Raw genomic sequence first — 12500 nt, forward strand, 5'->3', positions numbered from 1 at the left:
TCGGGACCCAACCCTAGACAGCCCTGACAGTATGAACAGTAGTATTTGTAGTACTGATGTTGACTTTGGATGAGTTTGTACTGACCAGTTTATCTTTCAGCTTCAGGACCAGATCAACTGTCTCTACCTCCGAGTGCATCTGGACTCTCTGCTGCAGATCCTACAGACAGACAGACACAGTCAGAGAGACAGACAGACACAGTCAGAGAGACAGACAGATAGACACAGTCAGAGAGACAGACAGATAGACACAGTCAGAGAGACAGACAGACACAGTCGGAGAGACAGACAGATAGACACAGTCAGAGAGACAGACAGATAGACACAGTCAGAGAGACAGACAGATAGACACAGTCAGAGAGACAGACAGACACAGTCAGAGAGACAGACAGATAGACACAGTCGGAGAGACAGACAGACACAGTCGGAGAGACACAGTCAGAGAGACAGACGGAGAGACACAGTCAGAGAGACAGATGGAGAGACAGAGTCAGAGAGACAGAAACAGTCAGACAGACAAACAGATAGACAAACAGACAGAGTCAGAGAGACAGAAACAGTCAGACAAACAGATAGACAGACAGACAGAGACAGTCAGAGAGAGAGAGAGACAGAGAGACATTCAGACAGACATACAGACAGAGACACATTGAGAGAGAGAGAGACAGACAGACAGAGATACAGACACAGTCAGACAGACAGACAGACAGACAGAGAGAGAGAGAGACAGAGAGACAGACTGACAGACAGAGAGACAGAGAGACAGACAGACATGGTGCTGGATGGACTTTTTTGTTTGGTCCACAACAACTCTAGAAGCTTTGGTACAATTTGGGGCAGAATGTGTCAGGCTGATTGAGTCAACCTGACTGGAAAAAGTCTAAAATATCAGGTGGGCTTCTCCCTCCCTCCCTCCCTCCCTACCTCCCTCTCTCCCTACCTCCCTCTCTCCCTCCCTACCTCCCTAGCTCTCTCCCTCCCTCTCCTCTCCTCTACCTCCCTCTCTCCCTCCCTCTCCTCTCTCCCTACCTCCCTCTCCTCACTCCCTACCTCCCTCTCTCCCTCCCTCCCTCCCTCCCTCCCTCTCCTCTCTCCCTCCCTCCCTCCTCCCTCCCTCTCTCCCTCCCTCTCTCCCTCCCTCCCTCCCTCCCTCCCTCCCTCTCTCCCTCCCTCCTTACCTCCTCACACAGCGCCTCAAGGTGCAGAGCCTCCAGTTTATGGGTCATCTCCCTCCTCCTGTTGCGGAACCAGCCGTCAAAGTTGGGAGATTTGAGGAAATGCCTTCAGACGCAGAGGAAACCACACATGATGAGTTCACATGACCCTCAGGATTATATGCATTTCCATCATTAACTCCAGTCATACCCACTTTACCGTTCCTTCGTTCTGTTACTCTTTAATCAGGTAAACTCAACACTTGTATGGCTTGCTAGCTCGAAGCTAGAACAGAGTCTGAGAACCAGACACACAGAGAGCAGAAGGTGAGGGGCAAAGCCCGACATCTGGCGTCTGATGGCAGGCTTTGTCCTGGAAATGTACCGCTGTTGATCCTCACTAATGTATCGTGTGGAATGTGTGTGTGTGTGTGTGTCTCTCTCTGTGTATGTGTGTGTGTGTGTGTGTGTGTCTGTGTGTGTGTGTGAGTGGGTGTGTGTTTTTGTGTCAGTGTGAGTGTGTCTGACTGTGAGTTTGTCTGCGTGTGTGTGTGTCTGACTGTGTCTGTGTGTGTGTGAGCGCATGGGTCCGTCCGTCTGTCCATGCGTGGGTGTGTGTGTCTGTGTCTCTCGCCTGTGTGTGTGTGTGTGTGTGTGTGTGCTCTCTGTGTGTGTGTCTCTCTGTGTGTGTGTGTGTGTGTGTGTGTGTGTGTGTGTGTCTCTCTCTGTGTGTGTGTGTGTGTGTCTCTCTGTCTCCGTGTGTGTGTGTGTCTCTCTGTGTGTGTGTGTGTGTGTCTCTGTGTGTGTGTGTGTGTGTGTCTCTCTCTGTGTATGTGTGTGTGTGTGTGTGTGTGTGTGTGTCTCTCTCTCTCCGTGTGTGTGTGTGTGTGTGTGTGTGTGTGTGTGTCTCTCTCTCCGTGTGTGTGTGTGTGTGTGTGTGTGTGTGTGTGTGTACCTGTAGAGTCCTATCCAGTCTCCTTTCAGTCTGGACGTGAGCTGAGGTCCTGCTTTCTCCAGCGTCTTCATGAAGTCCTGCTGGATGAACGGTCGCAGTTGAGGAGGACTCTTCCAAGGACTGATGGACTTCTGGAGAGGCATCAGACTAGCCACGTACCGCTCCTGTGACACACAAGCACTGCACTGAGCCCTCAAGGATTTTTGGCAACCTCTGGTCCATTTTATCATATTTATCATGACATTCACTTATGCCAATACTCAAAATAATAACGTCATATTTATTGATATCACACACAGCAATGCTACACAAGCATTTGTGTTGTCTAAAACAGTTATCCTATATATTTGGAGTCATGCAGTGCAAAAATAAACATAATGAACATTATAACTCATATAAAAAGGACAAACTATATACATTTCTTCAAATAAGGCCCAAAATGATGCTACAACTCACAACAGTGATGCTATTCTTCTCTGTGGAACGGTTTCAAACGGTAATACATGTCACATGTCACTATTCGACACACTTCGAGTGATCTCTCCTCACAATAAACTACGTTTGCTCGTCAGCAAGCTCTCGCAAAGCATCATGGGATTTCTACCACAAAGCTAGCAGCAGCAATGTCTGATTTTATTGCTCAACGACCCCGAAAAAAGGCACAAGTTCCAGGCTGGGTAGAACACCTTGTGTAAGGCCTACTAAGACACCAGAGACACCCCCGTGACGGCGTGAGTGTTAGCTTTTAGCTGCAAAAGACTGTAAGTCTCTAGCTCTTATGTCTGTAAAATGATTGAAATATGAATCAGAGGTGCCGTTTTGGGTCGTATACGACCCCTTCGGTCACAGAGGATTAAATCCTTTCAGAAACAGGCTTATTGTCAAGTAGATTTCCACATGCAAGGAATTGTGCTCGTTACTTTGGTGCATCCAATCCAACTTTATTTGTAAAGCACATTTAAGACAACCAGGTTGACCAGCGTGCTGGACATTGACATTATAATAAACACGCGAGTAACAAAACAAATAACAGACTAGAAAAATAAGATGCAGAATACAGAATACAACTGTCGAGCAGGTTTGAAGGCCAATGAATAACGGTGAGTTTTAAGTCGTGATTGAAAGATGTGAAGGCTGGGGGCCGATCTGACATTCAGAGGCAGGTCATCCCACAGCCTCGGGGCCACGGCTGAGAACGCTCGTTCCCCCTATTTTTGAGCTGTGTTCTCGGGGACAACATGGAGGAGCTGGTCAGCTGACCTTAACGACCTCAGAGGAGCATGCAGCTTCAGTAGTTCAGAGATATAAACTGGGGCTTGACCATAAATAGCTTTAAAAACAAACAGACTCTTAAAATGTATTCTAAAGCAAACCGGTAGCCAGCGAAGGGAGGCAAGAACAGGTGTGATGTGATCTCGTTTACGAGCTCCGGTAAGGAGGCGAGCAGCAGCATTTTGAAGCATGTGTAATCTGGAGAGGGAGGCCTGGTTAATACCTACATAAAAAGCATTACAGTAATCCAGGCAAGTTGTGATAAAAGCATGTATAACCCTCTCAAAATCAGTGAAAGATGAAAATGGCTTCAGCTTGGTAAGCAGCCTGTTACCATATCAATAAACATAGTAAGAGAAAAGAAAAAAACTGCCAAAGTCAAGAATCATAAATGTAAAAAATAGGAACATGTACAATAAAATATAAGTAAAATGTATGAGACAGCACCATCTTGAGAAAATGTAAAGATTAAATAAAGTGTTACCAGTGGAATGATGAAGCTCTGCGTCAGTTCTAAGAAGTAACGTCGAAGAATTGCATTTTGGGCTGCTGAGGGTCTCTTCTGTTGAACACCCTGAAAAACAATCAGAAAATCATGATTGTTAAAGTGCTCATATTCTGCTCATTTTCAGGTTCATAATTGTATTTTGAGGTTGTACCAGAATAGGTTTACATGGTTTAATTATCAAAAAACACCATATTTTAGTTGTACTGCTCATTGCTGCAGCTCCTCTTTTCACCCTGTGTTCAGGTCTCTGTTTTAGCTACAGAGTGAGACCTCTCACTGCTGGAACATCTTTGTTGGCAGTCGCACATGCTCAGTAGCTAGGTAAGGACTACATGCTCAGTAGCTAGGTAAGGACTACACGCTCAGTAGCTAGGTAAGGACCACATGCTCAGTAGCTAGGTAAGGACTACATGAGCTAGCTAGCGGTTTCTCCAACTTCAGTAGTACAAGGCAGGATTAGCCTAGCCTGGTCCTACCAGACTCTGGTCCATTAGCCTGGTCCTACCAGACTCTGGTCCACTAGCCTGGTCCTACCAGACTCTGGTCCACTAGCCTGGTCCTACCAGACTCTGGTCCACTAGCCTGGTCCTACCAGACTCTGGTCCACTAGCCTGGTCCTACCAGACTCTGGTCCACTAGCCTGGTCCTACCAGACTCTGGTACATTAGCCTGGTCCTACCAGACTCTGGTCCACTAGCCTGGTCCTACCAGACTCTGGTCCACTAGCCTGGTCCTACCAGACTCTGGTCCACTAGCCTGGTCCTACCAGACTCTGGTCCACTAGCCTGGTCCTACCAGACTCTGGTCCACTAGCCTGGTCCTACCAGACTCTGGTCCACTAGCCTGGTCCTACCAGACTCTGGTACTCTGTTGAAGTTTAAAACTATTGGATCTGCCCAGAGCCACTCTGGATCTGCCGTAACCAATCGCTAACGTTTGGTCGTGATGTCGGCTTAGCATCGCTAGCGTTAGCCTTAGCCAACTCCTTCACCACTAACGGAGCGAGCTGGAAAATCAAACTGTTCCCGAACCCCGTGGGGAGGAGGACCACAACATCACGGCCCCCAACACAACTCAGCAAAGATTGTTCTTGCTCGGGCTTTAACTTCTGGATATTCAGCAGCGTTGCTGCTTGCATCTTTCTAGCGCACGTCCTCAGCGTCATCGTTCTCAGCCACTCCCTCTGTTCGCTCATTGGACCGCCAAATATTTGACCGGAGAAAACCCGAGAATATACCGCAAACCCAGACGGAGTACTGAAGGGAAATGAATTGAGCGGAAGTACGTAGGAGGGCGGAGCCAGGCTAGGATTAGCTGGGAGACTTCTTCTAAACGAGGGAACACTTCCTCCTTTGTGTTGAATACCTGCAGAACAGGGACATGGAAGTAGTTCTTTTGGAGATTATGGTGAACTAGTGTGTGTTGTAGCAGTGTTCTGCCATTGAGAACGAGCTAGCATGCTAACGGTTAGCCCCAGTGGCAGCTCCTTGGCTGTTTTTAAAGCCACGTATTGTTTGCAGCATTACAACCACTAGTAGTTTTTAAGAGTTCAGAAATGATTAAAACTGTAACAAGTATTATTCAGTTTGAGACTTTCTCTTCAGCTCTGAAGGATACAACGTACTACTGTTGTACAAACTACAAACTTTTTTTAGATGGTTTAGAGCAACGTAGGCTGGAAGTGCATGACGTCAATCAATAAATATCAATAAAACAAGTCATGAGCAGCACATTGACGAGAGACCCTGGGTGAATCCCCAGTCTCTTATTGGATCGCTCCTCTGTCATCGCTCGAACCAGAAGTAGTTCTGGCCCTCCTTCATTAAAGGACCATTCTGGCGCAAAATGAACCTAGGGGTTAATAACATATGTGTACCGAGTCGACCGTTCTCTGGGATCCGTATTCATGCTAATCCAAAGTGTCTGTAGCTTAAAGTGCCCACATTATGAAAAAAATCTCTTTCTCTGGGATTTGGGGAGTTATTTTGTGTCTCTGGTGCTTCCACACGCATACACACTTAGAAAACAACCCTCCATGCTGTTCTGAGTGAGATACAGTTTCTGAATGTGTCCTGCCTTCAGTCTCCGGGTCAGCTGGTCAACATCGGCACGGCTTGCGACGTCACAAGCCAAAACGAGCTGGATAACCGCAACCATTAGCTCGTAGCGTTAGCTAATGCTAACGCTAGCATGCTACCTCGTTCTCAATAGCAAAGCACTGCTACAACACACACCAGTTCACCATAATCTACTAAAGAACTACTTCCATGTGCGTCCTCATTTAGAAGAAGTCTCCCAGCTAATCCTGCCTTGTAACTGACTGAAGGTGGAGAAACAGCCTTTCTTTTACTGTCTATGGAGCTAGCTAGCTGACATGAGCTACATCTGAGCTACTGAGCATGTGCAATCAAAGATAGTACAGAAGAAGCAGAAGAAAAGAGGTCTCACTCTGTAGCTAAAACAGAGACCAGCTGAAAAGAGGATCTGCAGCAGTGAGAGAGAGCTGTGCAGTACAACAACAATATGGTGTTTTTTGATAATTAAACCATGTAAACCTGTTCTGGTACAACCTTAAAATACAATAATGAACCTGAAAATGAGCAGAATATGGGCTCTTTAAAACAAGCTACCGCAAACCGCTGATTAGCTGCTAATGCTAGCTTTCGGGGCAGAGGGTAAATCACTATTCACGAACGGCGTGTTTGAGCTATGTTACTGGTCGCACGGCGTTCGTCGTTCAACTGGTCGTGACTGTTTTCCCCAAGCTGGCGCCTGCTTGTATACGTGAACGCTACTGTCGTTGTAATCTATCTTTTTAACGTTCTCAATGCTTCTGTTCACATGTAGGGACCTCGTGATGCCACCGTTGAAGTGTGGTGATATTTTGAGTCTTGTTAGTGGTGTAGAAATAGAGATTTATTTTTACTTTACCCTCTGCCCCGACGACTAGCGTTAGCAGCTAATTAGCGGTTTTACAGTAGCTTGTTTGAAGCTAGAGACACATTAGATTAGCATGAAAACATGTCCCAGAGAACGGTCGACTCGGTACACATCTGTTATTAACCCCTATTCCAGTGGTTCCCGACCTTTTTCCTTGGCGCCCCCCCTACTTATGTCTAAGAAAAGCTGAGCCCCCCCGAGCATCGAGGAGCGATACACGAGAGCAGCCTTCTGTGAAGCTGAAAGCTGTCACTAACTCCGCCCATACAGCTGACGAAATCACGTGATCCTTCAGAGGACAGGACGTCTCATCTCTCTAAAAAACACATTTCCTCGTTTCCTCTCTCCTCGCAGGATGTGCTCGTGTCTCTCCTATGCTTCCTCTGCGGAACGGTCTAAGACGCGAGGAAGGGAAGCAAGTGAAGGAAACAACCTGGGATGTTCCCCTCGTCTCACCTTCTGGAGCTGCTTGATGATTTCTTCATCTTTGTTGAGATACGGCTTATATGCAGTGTACACACCTGCAAAGAACACACACACACAGACACACACACACACACAGAGAGAGAGAGAGAGAGACACACACACACACACACAGAGACACACACAAAAACACACACGCAGACACACACACACACACAAACACACACACAAACACACACGCAGACACACACACACACACACACACTCACACAGAGAGAGAGAGACACACACACACACACACAAACACACACAAACACACACACACACACACAGAGACACACACACACACACACACACACACGACGCAGACACACACACACACACGCAGACACAGACAGACACACACAAAGACAGACAGACACACACACTCACACAGAGAGAGAGCACACACACAAACACACACACAAACACACACGCAGACACACACAAACACAGACACACACACACACAGAGACACACACAAACACACACACACACACGCAGAGACACACACAGAGACACACACACACAGAGACACACACACACACACACACACACACACCTCATAACTGTGAATGTGAGTTTCAGAGCAGTTCTGTGAGGTGCTTCACGTAAAGAAAAATAATATTAGGGCTGCACAAAATATTGTTTTTTATCGTCATCGCAATATCAACTGGTGCAATAAACACGGGCGTCAGTTTGGTTTGAAATGTGCTGGGGACAGAGACGCATTTCATGGTCTGAAAGACGCTGTCCTGTAGCTTACTGTAATGTAAATTACTAACATACACAAAAATGTGATGATGTCCGATACGTTTTATGAAGAAAGCTTTGACAACGTAACATAGTAACATAGATCCATTTATCTATCGCCATATTCAACAACGTTATCGCTTATCAGATATTTTCCTCATATCGTGCAGCCCTAATATATATATATATATATATATATATATATATATATATATATATATATATATATATGTATATATATATATATATATATATATATATATACATATACATATACATATATACACACACACACTGCAAAATAAACACAAAAAATGAAGCATATGAAGTATTTACCAGGTTTAGAGTCCAATGTTTTGAGGTTTTTCAGTTTCTTGACTTTCATCTGCTTGGCCATCTCTCCTGAGAGGAGCGAACAGATGGAGAGATTTACAGCTGTACAGTAATCCCACACCCGAGATTAAAACTCCTTCGGCTAGTTGGCTAGTTTAATCTACAGCAATGCATCATGGTCTATAAGATCATCATACGTCTGGAGTGTCGCTATCCTGTGAGAACCACATATCTCTTAAAAAGTCAAGCCCACAGCCCTGTTTTTAAAGGCTTTTCCGCCTTTCTTTGACAGGACAGCTAGGTGAGAAAGGGGAGAGAGGGGGGGGGGGGAAGACATGCAGGAAATCATCACAGGTTGGATTCAAACCCTGGACCTCTGCATCGAGGCACAAGCCTCTCAGTATGCTGTATGTGCGCCTGCTCTACCCACTGAGCCAACCCGGCCACAAACAGTCCTGTTTTTAGCTTTGTGACGATGCATTTTCCGGCTGATCCCAGAGGCTTTTTAAAGACTTTAGATAGCTCAGTTGGCAGAGCGGGCGCCCATATATAGAGGTTTACTCCTCGACGCAGCGGCCCTTTGCTGCATGTCATTCCCCCTCTCTCTCCTTTCATTTCTTCAGCTGTCCTGTGTGCCTAAAAATGGCCAAAATATAATCTTTAAAATAAGTATAAAGTAGCATAAAAGGAAAAGCAGACCCACACCAAAAGTACACTTATGTATATACGTATGTGGACAGGGGTTTCCACATACTTTGGGCCATCCAGAGTGTACATCTCTGAGGTAATTTGGGAGGCTGAAGTTGCATAAGTTGTAGTGGATTGCATGGCATTGCAAGATCGTGACGTTTGTCTTTTATTAATTGAAATACAAACATCGCATTTGAGTGAAGTGGAGTATTTGAAAACCTGTCGACTAGCAGAGGTTTGATCTACCTGCTTGCTTCATGTCTCCAATGCGGATGATGTGCGGCCAGTGCTGCAGGGTTTTAGCAAAGAAGGGATTGGTCACTCCCAGAATGACTGATGGCCTGAAGAACGAGAGAGAACAGAGACAGATCATCGATGACTCTACAATGCTAGCTTTGGCAAATACCAACAGATCTCTATGCACAATAACAGGAACAAGGAAACGATAGGAAAATGATATTGTTATTAAATAACATTTGCAAAACCTGTATAAACTGAACACCAAAGAACAATATTAACTATGCAAATTATTAACAATATACCCAAGTAAAATAAATAAATAGCCAAAGCTATACTGTTTTCTTTGCAACAAAATACTGTTGAAAAATAAACCGAACTAAACTCCATTATGGAGATGATTCAAGCACGTTCTCTAAAGGCTCTGACACACCAACCCGACGGCCGACCGTCGGCAGAAAGCCAGTCGGGCTGATCAGTCTCCCCGAGGTCCAAAAAGTGCCTCAGAACTCACCGAAGAGACGCCGACATGAGCGTACGTTCTGCGCGAGACGTGAAACGTCTCCATAACAGCAGGAGGCGCTAATCTGTATTGTCGCCCAAAAAATGAAATGACGAATGTGTCACGTGGGTCTGGCTTCTCCCGGACCATAATGGCAGCTCGTTCAAAATACGATTTTGAGAGGCTCTAGTCACGCTCATCCCGCTCGTCATTTCCGGGTTAGCTCTCCACCAATCAGATTGAGTCCGACTGCTTGCCCTAAGACCCAGCAAGTCAAATCAGCCCAAATGAAGGCTGACGGCTCCTCTGACTGACGACGGCACGGAGCTCACCGACCAGACTCGAGTCACCGACCTCGCCAGACTGTCAGACGGCCGATTATCGGGTTGGTGTGTCAGCGCCTTTCCATTTACAAAGTAAGTTAAATGGCTACTGTTTAACAGTACTGTGCAGGGTCCGAAATTAACACTCGCCTGTCGCCAAATGTGGGGGCGGGCACAAACACTGGAGCACACGCCAGCCACTAGCTTCTGTTTACTGATAGCTAGTGTGTAACTCAGGCTAATTAATTAGCTAGTAAAGTGAGATTTTTGGCAGCCAGCCTTCCAAAAGAAAGCACAGGAAACAGTCTCCGTTCACCCGTCCTGGAGGATCTGACACCCTGTCCACACTCCGTGTCTGCAGACAGCTGTTGGCTGTAGGCGGTGTTGATGCTTTGTACATTGTCAGACACATGCCGCCACTGTCCTGCAACCGCCTTCACACCCAGAGTCATTTTACTCTCCCCAAAACAAGTTTTCTTTTTTATTTTTACTATACAGAAAAAAAGAAAAAAGTTTTGCAACTTTCACTGTCTCTTCATAGCAACTTTTATCGCAGTTTTCTTACAAAAGCTCTCGAAAAATCAGGCATTTTGGGCCGCAGCAATCTCAAAAAAAGGCCGCTAAATCCTGAAGGGACCATGTCGCTCAAGGTCGACATTGTAACTGTTGCACTGGCTCGTGTTTACTCACGGAGCCTGCGTCCTGGTGGTGTACTCCTTAAACTCGCTGTCGTGGATGGTGAAGTACGGCCGGAAGTCACTGCAGTAACGCAGAGGAGAGATACAGCTGCAGAGAGGGAGACAAAGACAGAGAAATCTTAAAGTCTGAAACGTGAATAACTTCACGACTCACGAGCCTCCCAAGAGCACAAAGCTGAGAGCTGCCATTTAACTAAATACAACTAATGTCATCTTCGAAAGGAAAAAAGTAATCCATACAGTCTGTATCTAGGTAATTCCCCACCAAACACTTCACCAAGAAGCATTTCACTGTACATGAAAACATATTTCATTTAAAGCTGTAAACCCCGCGATGAAGCCACGATGAAGCCGCAGGTTTTGCAAGTTCCCGCAATTCCATCCCATTTTTTAAGAAAACGTGCCGCATAATCGAGGAGTTTTTGCCCACAACAATCACAAAAAAACTCAGCATTTTTCTGGAAGGACTGGTTAATACATGAAAACATATTTCTAGACATCTTCTGTCTTTCCCAGGACTTAAAGCAACACTAGAGCCCCTCTTCGGTCCCCCTGCAGGTTGGAAGCGGAAGTGTCCATTGTAGTTTCTTATGTCTCATTCGAACTACAGATCAGCTACCCGATCTGGCAAACTAGCATATTGTGGTTATAGCCGATAGAGGAAGTGCCGTTCACCCCGTTACGAGTTGATGGACCACTGGAACGATTTGGGAAACATTATTTAAAAAAGGTACAAAAGAATCTTTGGTGTTGCTTTAAAAGACCCAGAATACACATTCAATTAATCAAACTGGACTTCTTGCTTTAAAATGTAAAGCTATGTGGTATAAGAGTACCCAATTATTCTGTAGCTGCCCCTAACCCTCGCCAACTCACCTGACCAATGCCAGCACGGTATCCGACGACTCTGCTGGCGAAGGTGCCATGACGACGAGTGCCTCCCCCAGCAACACCAACTCCCACAACATCTGGATGTGGAAGAAGACTGGATGAAAACACCTGTAGAGAGGGAGAGATTTATGGAGTGTGTAGTGTAGCAAACAAGGGGAAACAGACCAGCCAATCCAGCACAGGGGGCGGGTCCATAGGCTCAGATTGGGGGAGGTGATAGAGGGAGTCTATTACCCTGTTTACACGTGCATGGTTATTTTGAAAAACAGACATTTCCCTTCGTTTGTGCCCTTCGTTTACACGCAAACGGAGAATTTGTCTCTGAAAACTCAGAGGGGAGAGAGAGGAGGAGATTTTTGAAATCTTTCTTTGCACGTTTGCACGTAAACTGAGACAAACGGAGGTTTAGGCAGCCGAGAAAGAAAGAGGACGCGATTCGCTGCTGTTGTTGCTATTTTCGGGTTTATGATTGGCTAACGTGGGCTTGAGCTTCTCGTTACACCGCCACCTACAGGTCTGGCGTGCTCTTGACGGCATATACACACGGGGACGTGTAAACGGACTCTGAAAACTGACAGCTGAAATGTCCGTTTATGAAAATAGCCGGCCACGTGTAAACGTAAAGTGCTGCAGCCGCTTGGCACATGACACTGGTCACACCTGCAGCCCATCAGGTAATCAGGGGAAGGCTTTAAAGAGCCCATATTCTGCTCATTTTCAGGTTCATAATTGTATTTTAAGGTTGTACCAGAATAGGTTTACATGGTTTAATTATCAAAAAA

At 45.9% G+C, this 12500-nt stretch overlaps 1 protein-coding gene across 1 annotated transcript in view; it reads right to left on the reverse strand.

The window, feature by feature from the left end:
• Positions 1-12500, reverse strand: part of dennd6a (DENN/MADD domain containing 6A) — a 31786-nt gene that overhangs the window by 2131 nt on the left and 17155 nt on the right. Inside the window, exons 10-18 of the mRNA XM_078247616.1 lie at positions 11704-11826; positions 10820-10915; positions 9314-9408; positions 8381-8446; positions 7286-7350; positions 3866-3955; positions 2110-2273; positions 1179-1281; positions 86-160 (exon numbers count right to left, since the gene is read on the reverse strand). Of these exons, the coding sequence (XP_078103742.1) occupies positions 86-160; positions 1179-1281; positions 2110-2273; positions 3866-3955; positions 7286-7350; positions 8381-8446; positions 9314-9408; positions 10820-10915; positions 11704-11826 (877 nt within the window). The remainder of the gene's footprint in view (positions 1-85; positions 161-1178; positions 1282-2109; positions 2274-3865; positions 3956-7285; positions 7351-8380; positions 8447-9313; positions 9409-10819; positions 10916-11703; positions 11827-12500) is intronic.

The sequence above is a fragment of the Sander vitreus genome, chromosome 4 (assembly GCF_031162955.1).
Source record: "Sander vitreus isolate 19-12246 chromosome 4, sanVit1, whole genome shotgun sequence".
NCBI lineage: Eukaryota > Metazoa > Chordata > Actinopteri > Perciformes > Percidae > Sander > Sander vitreus.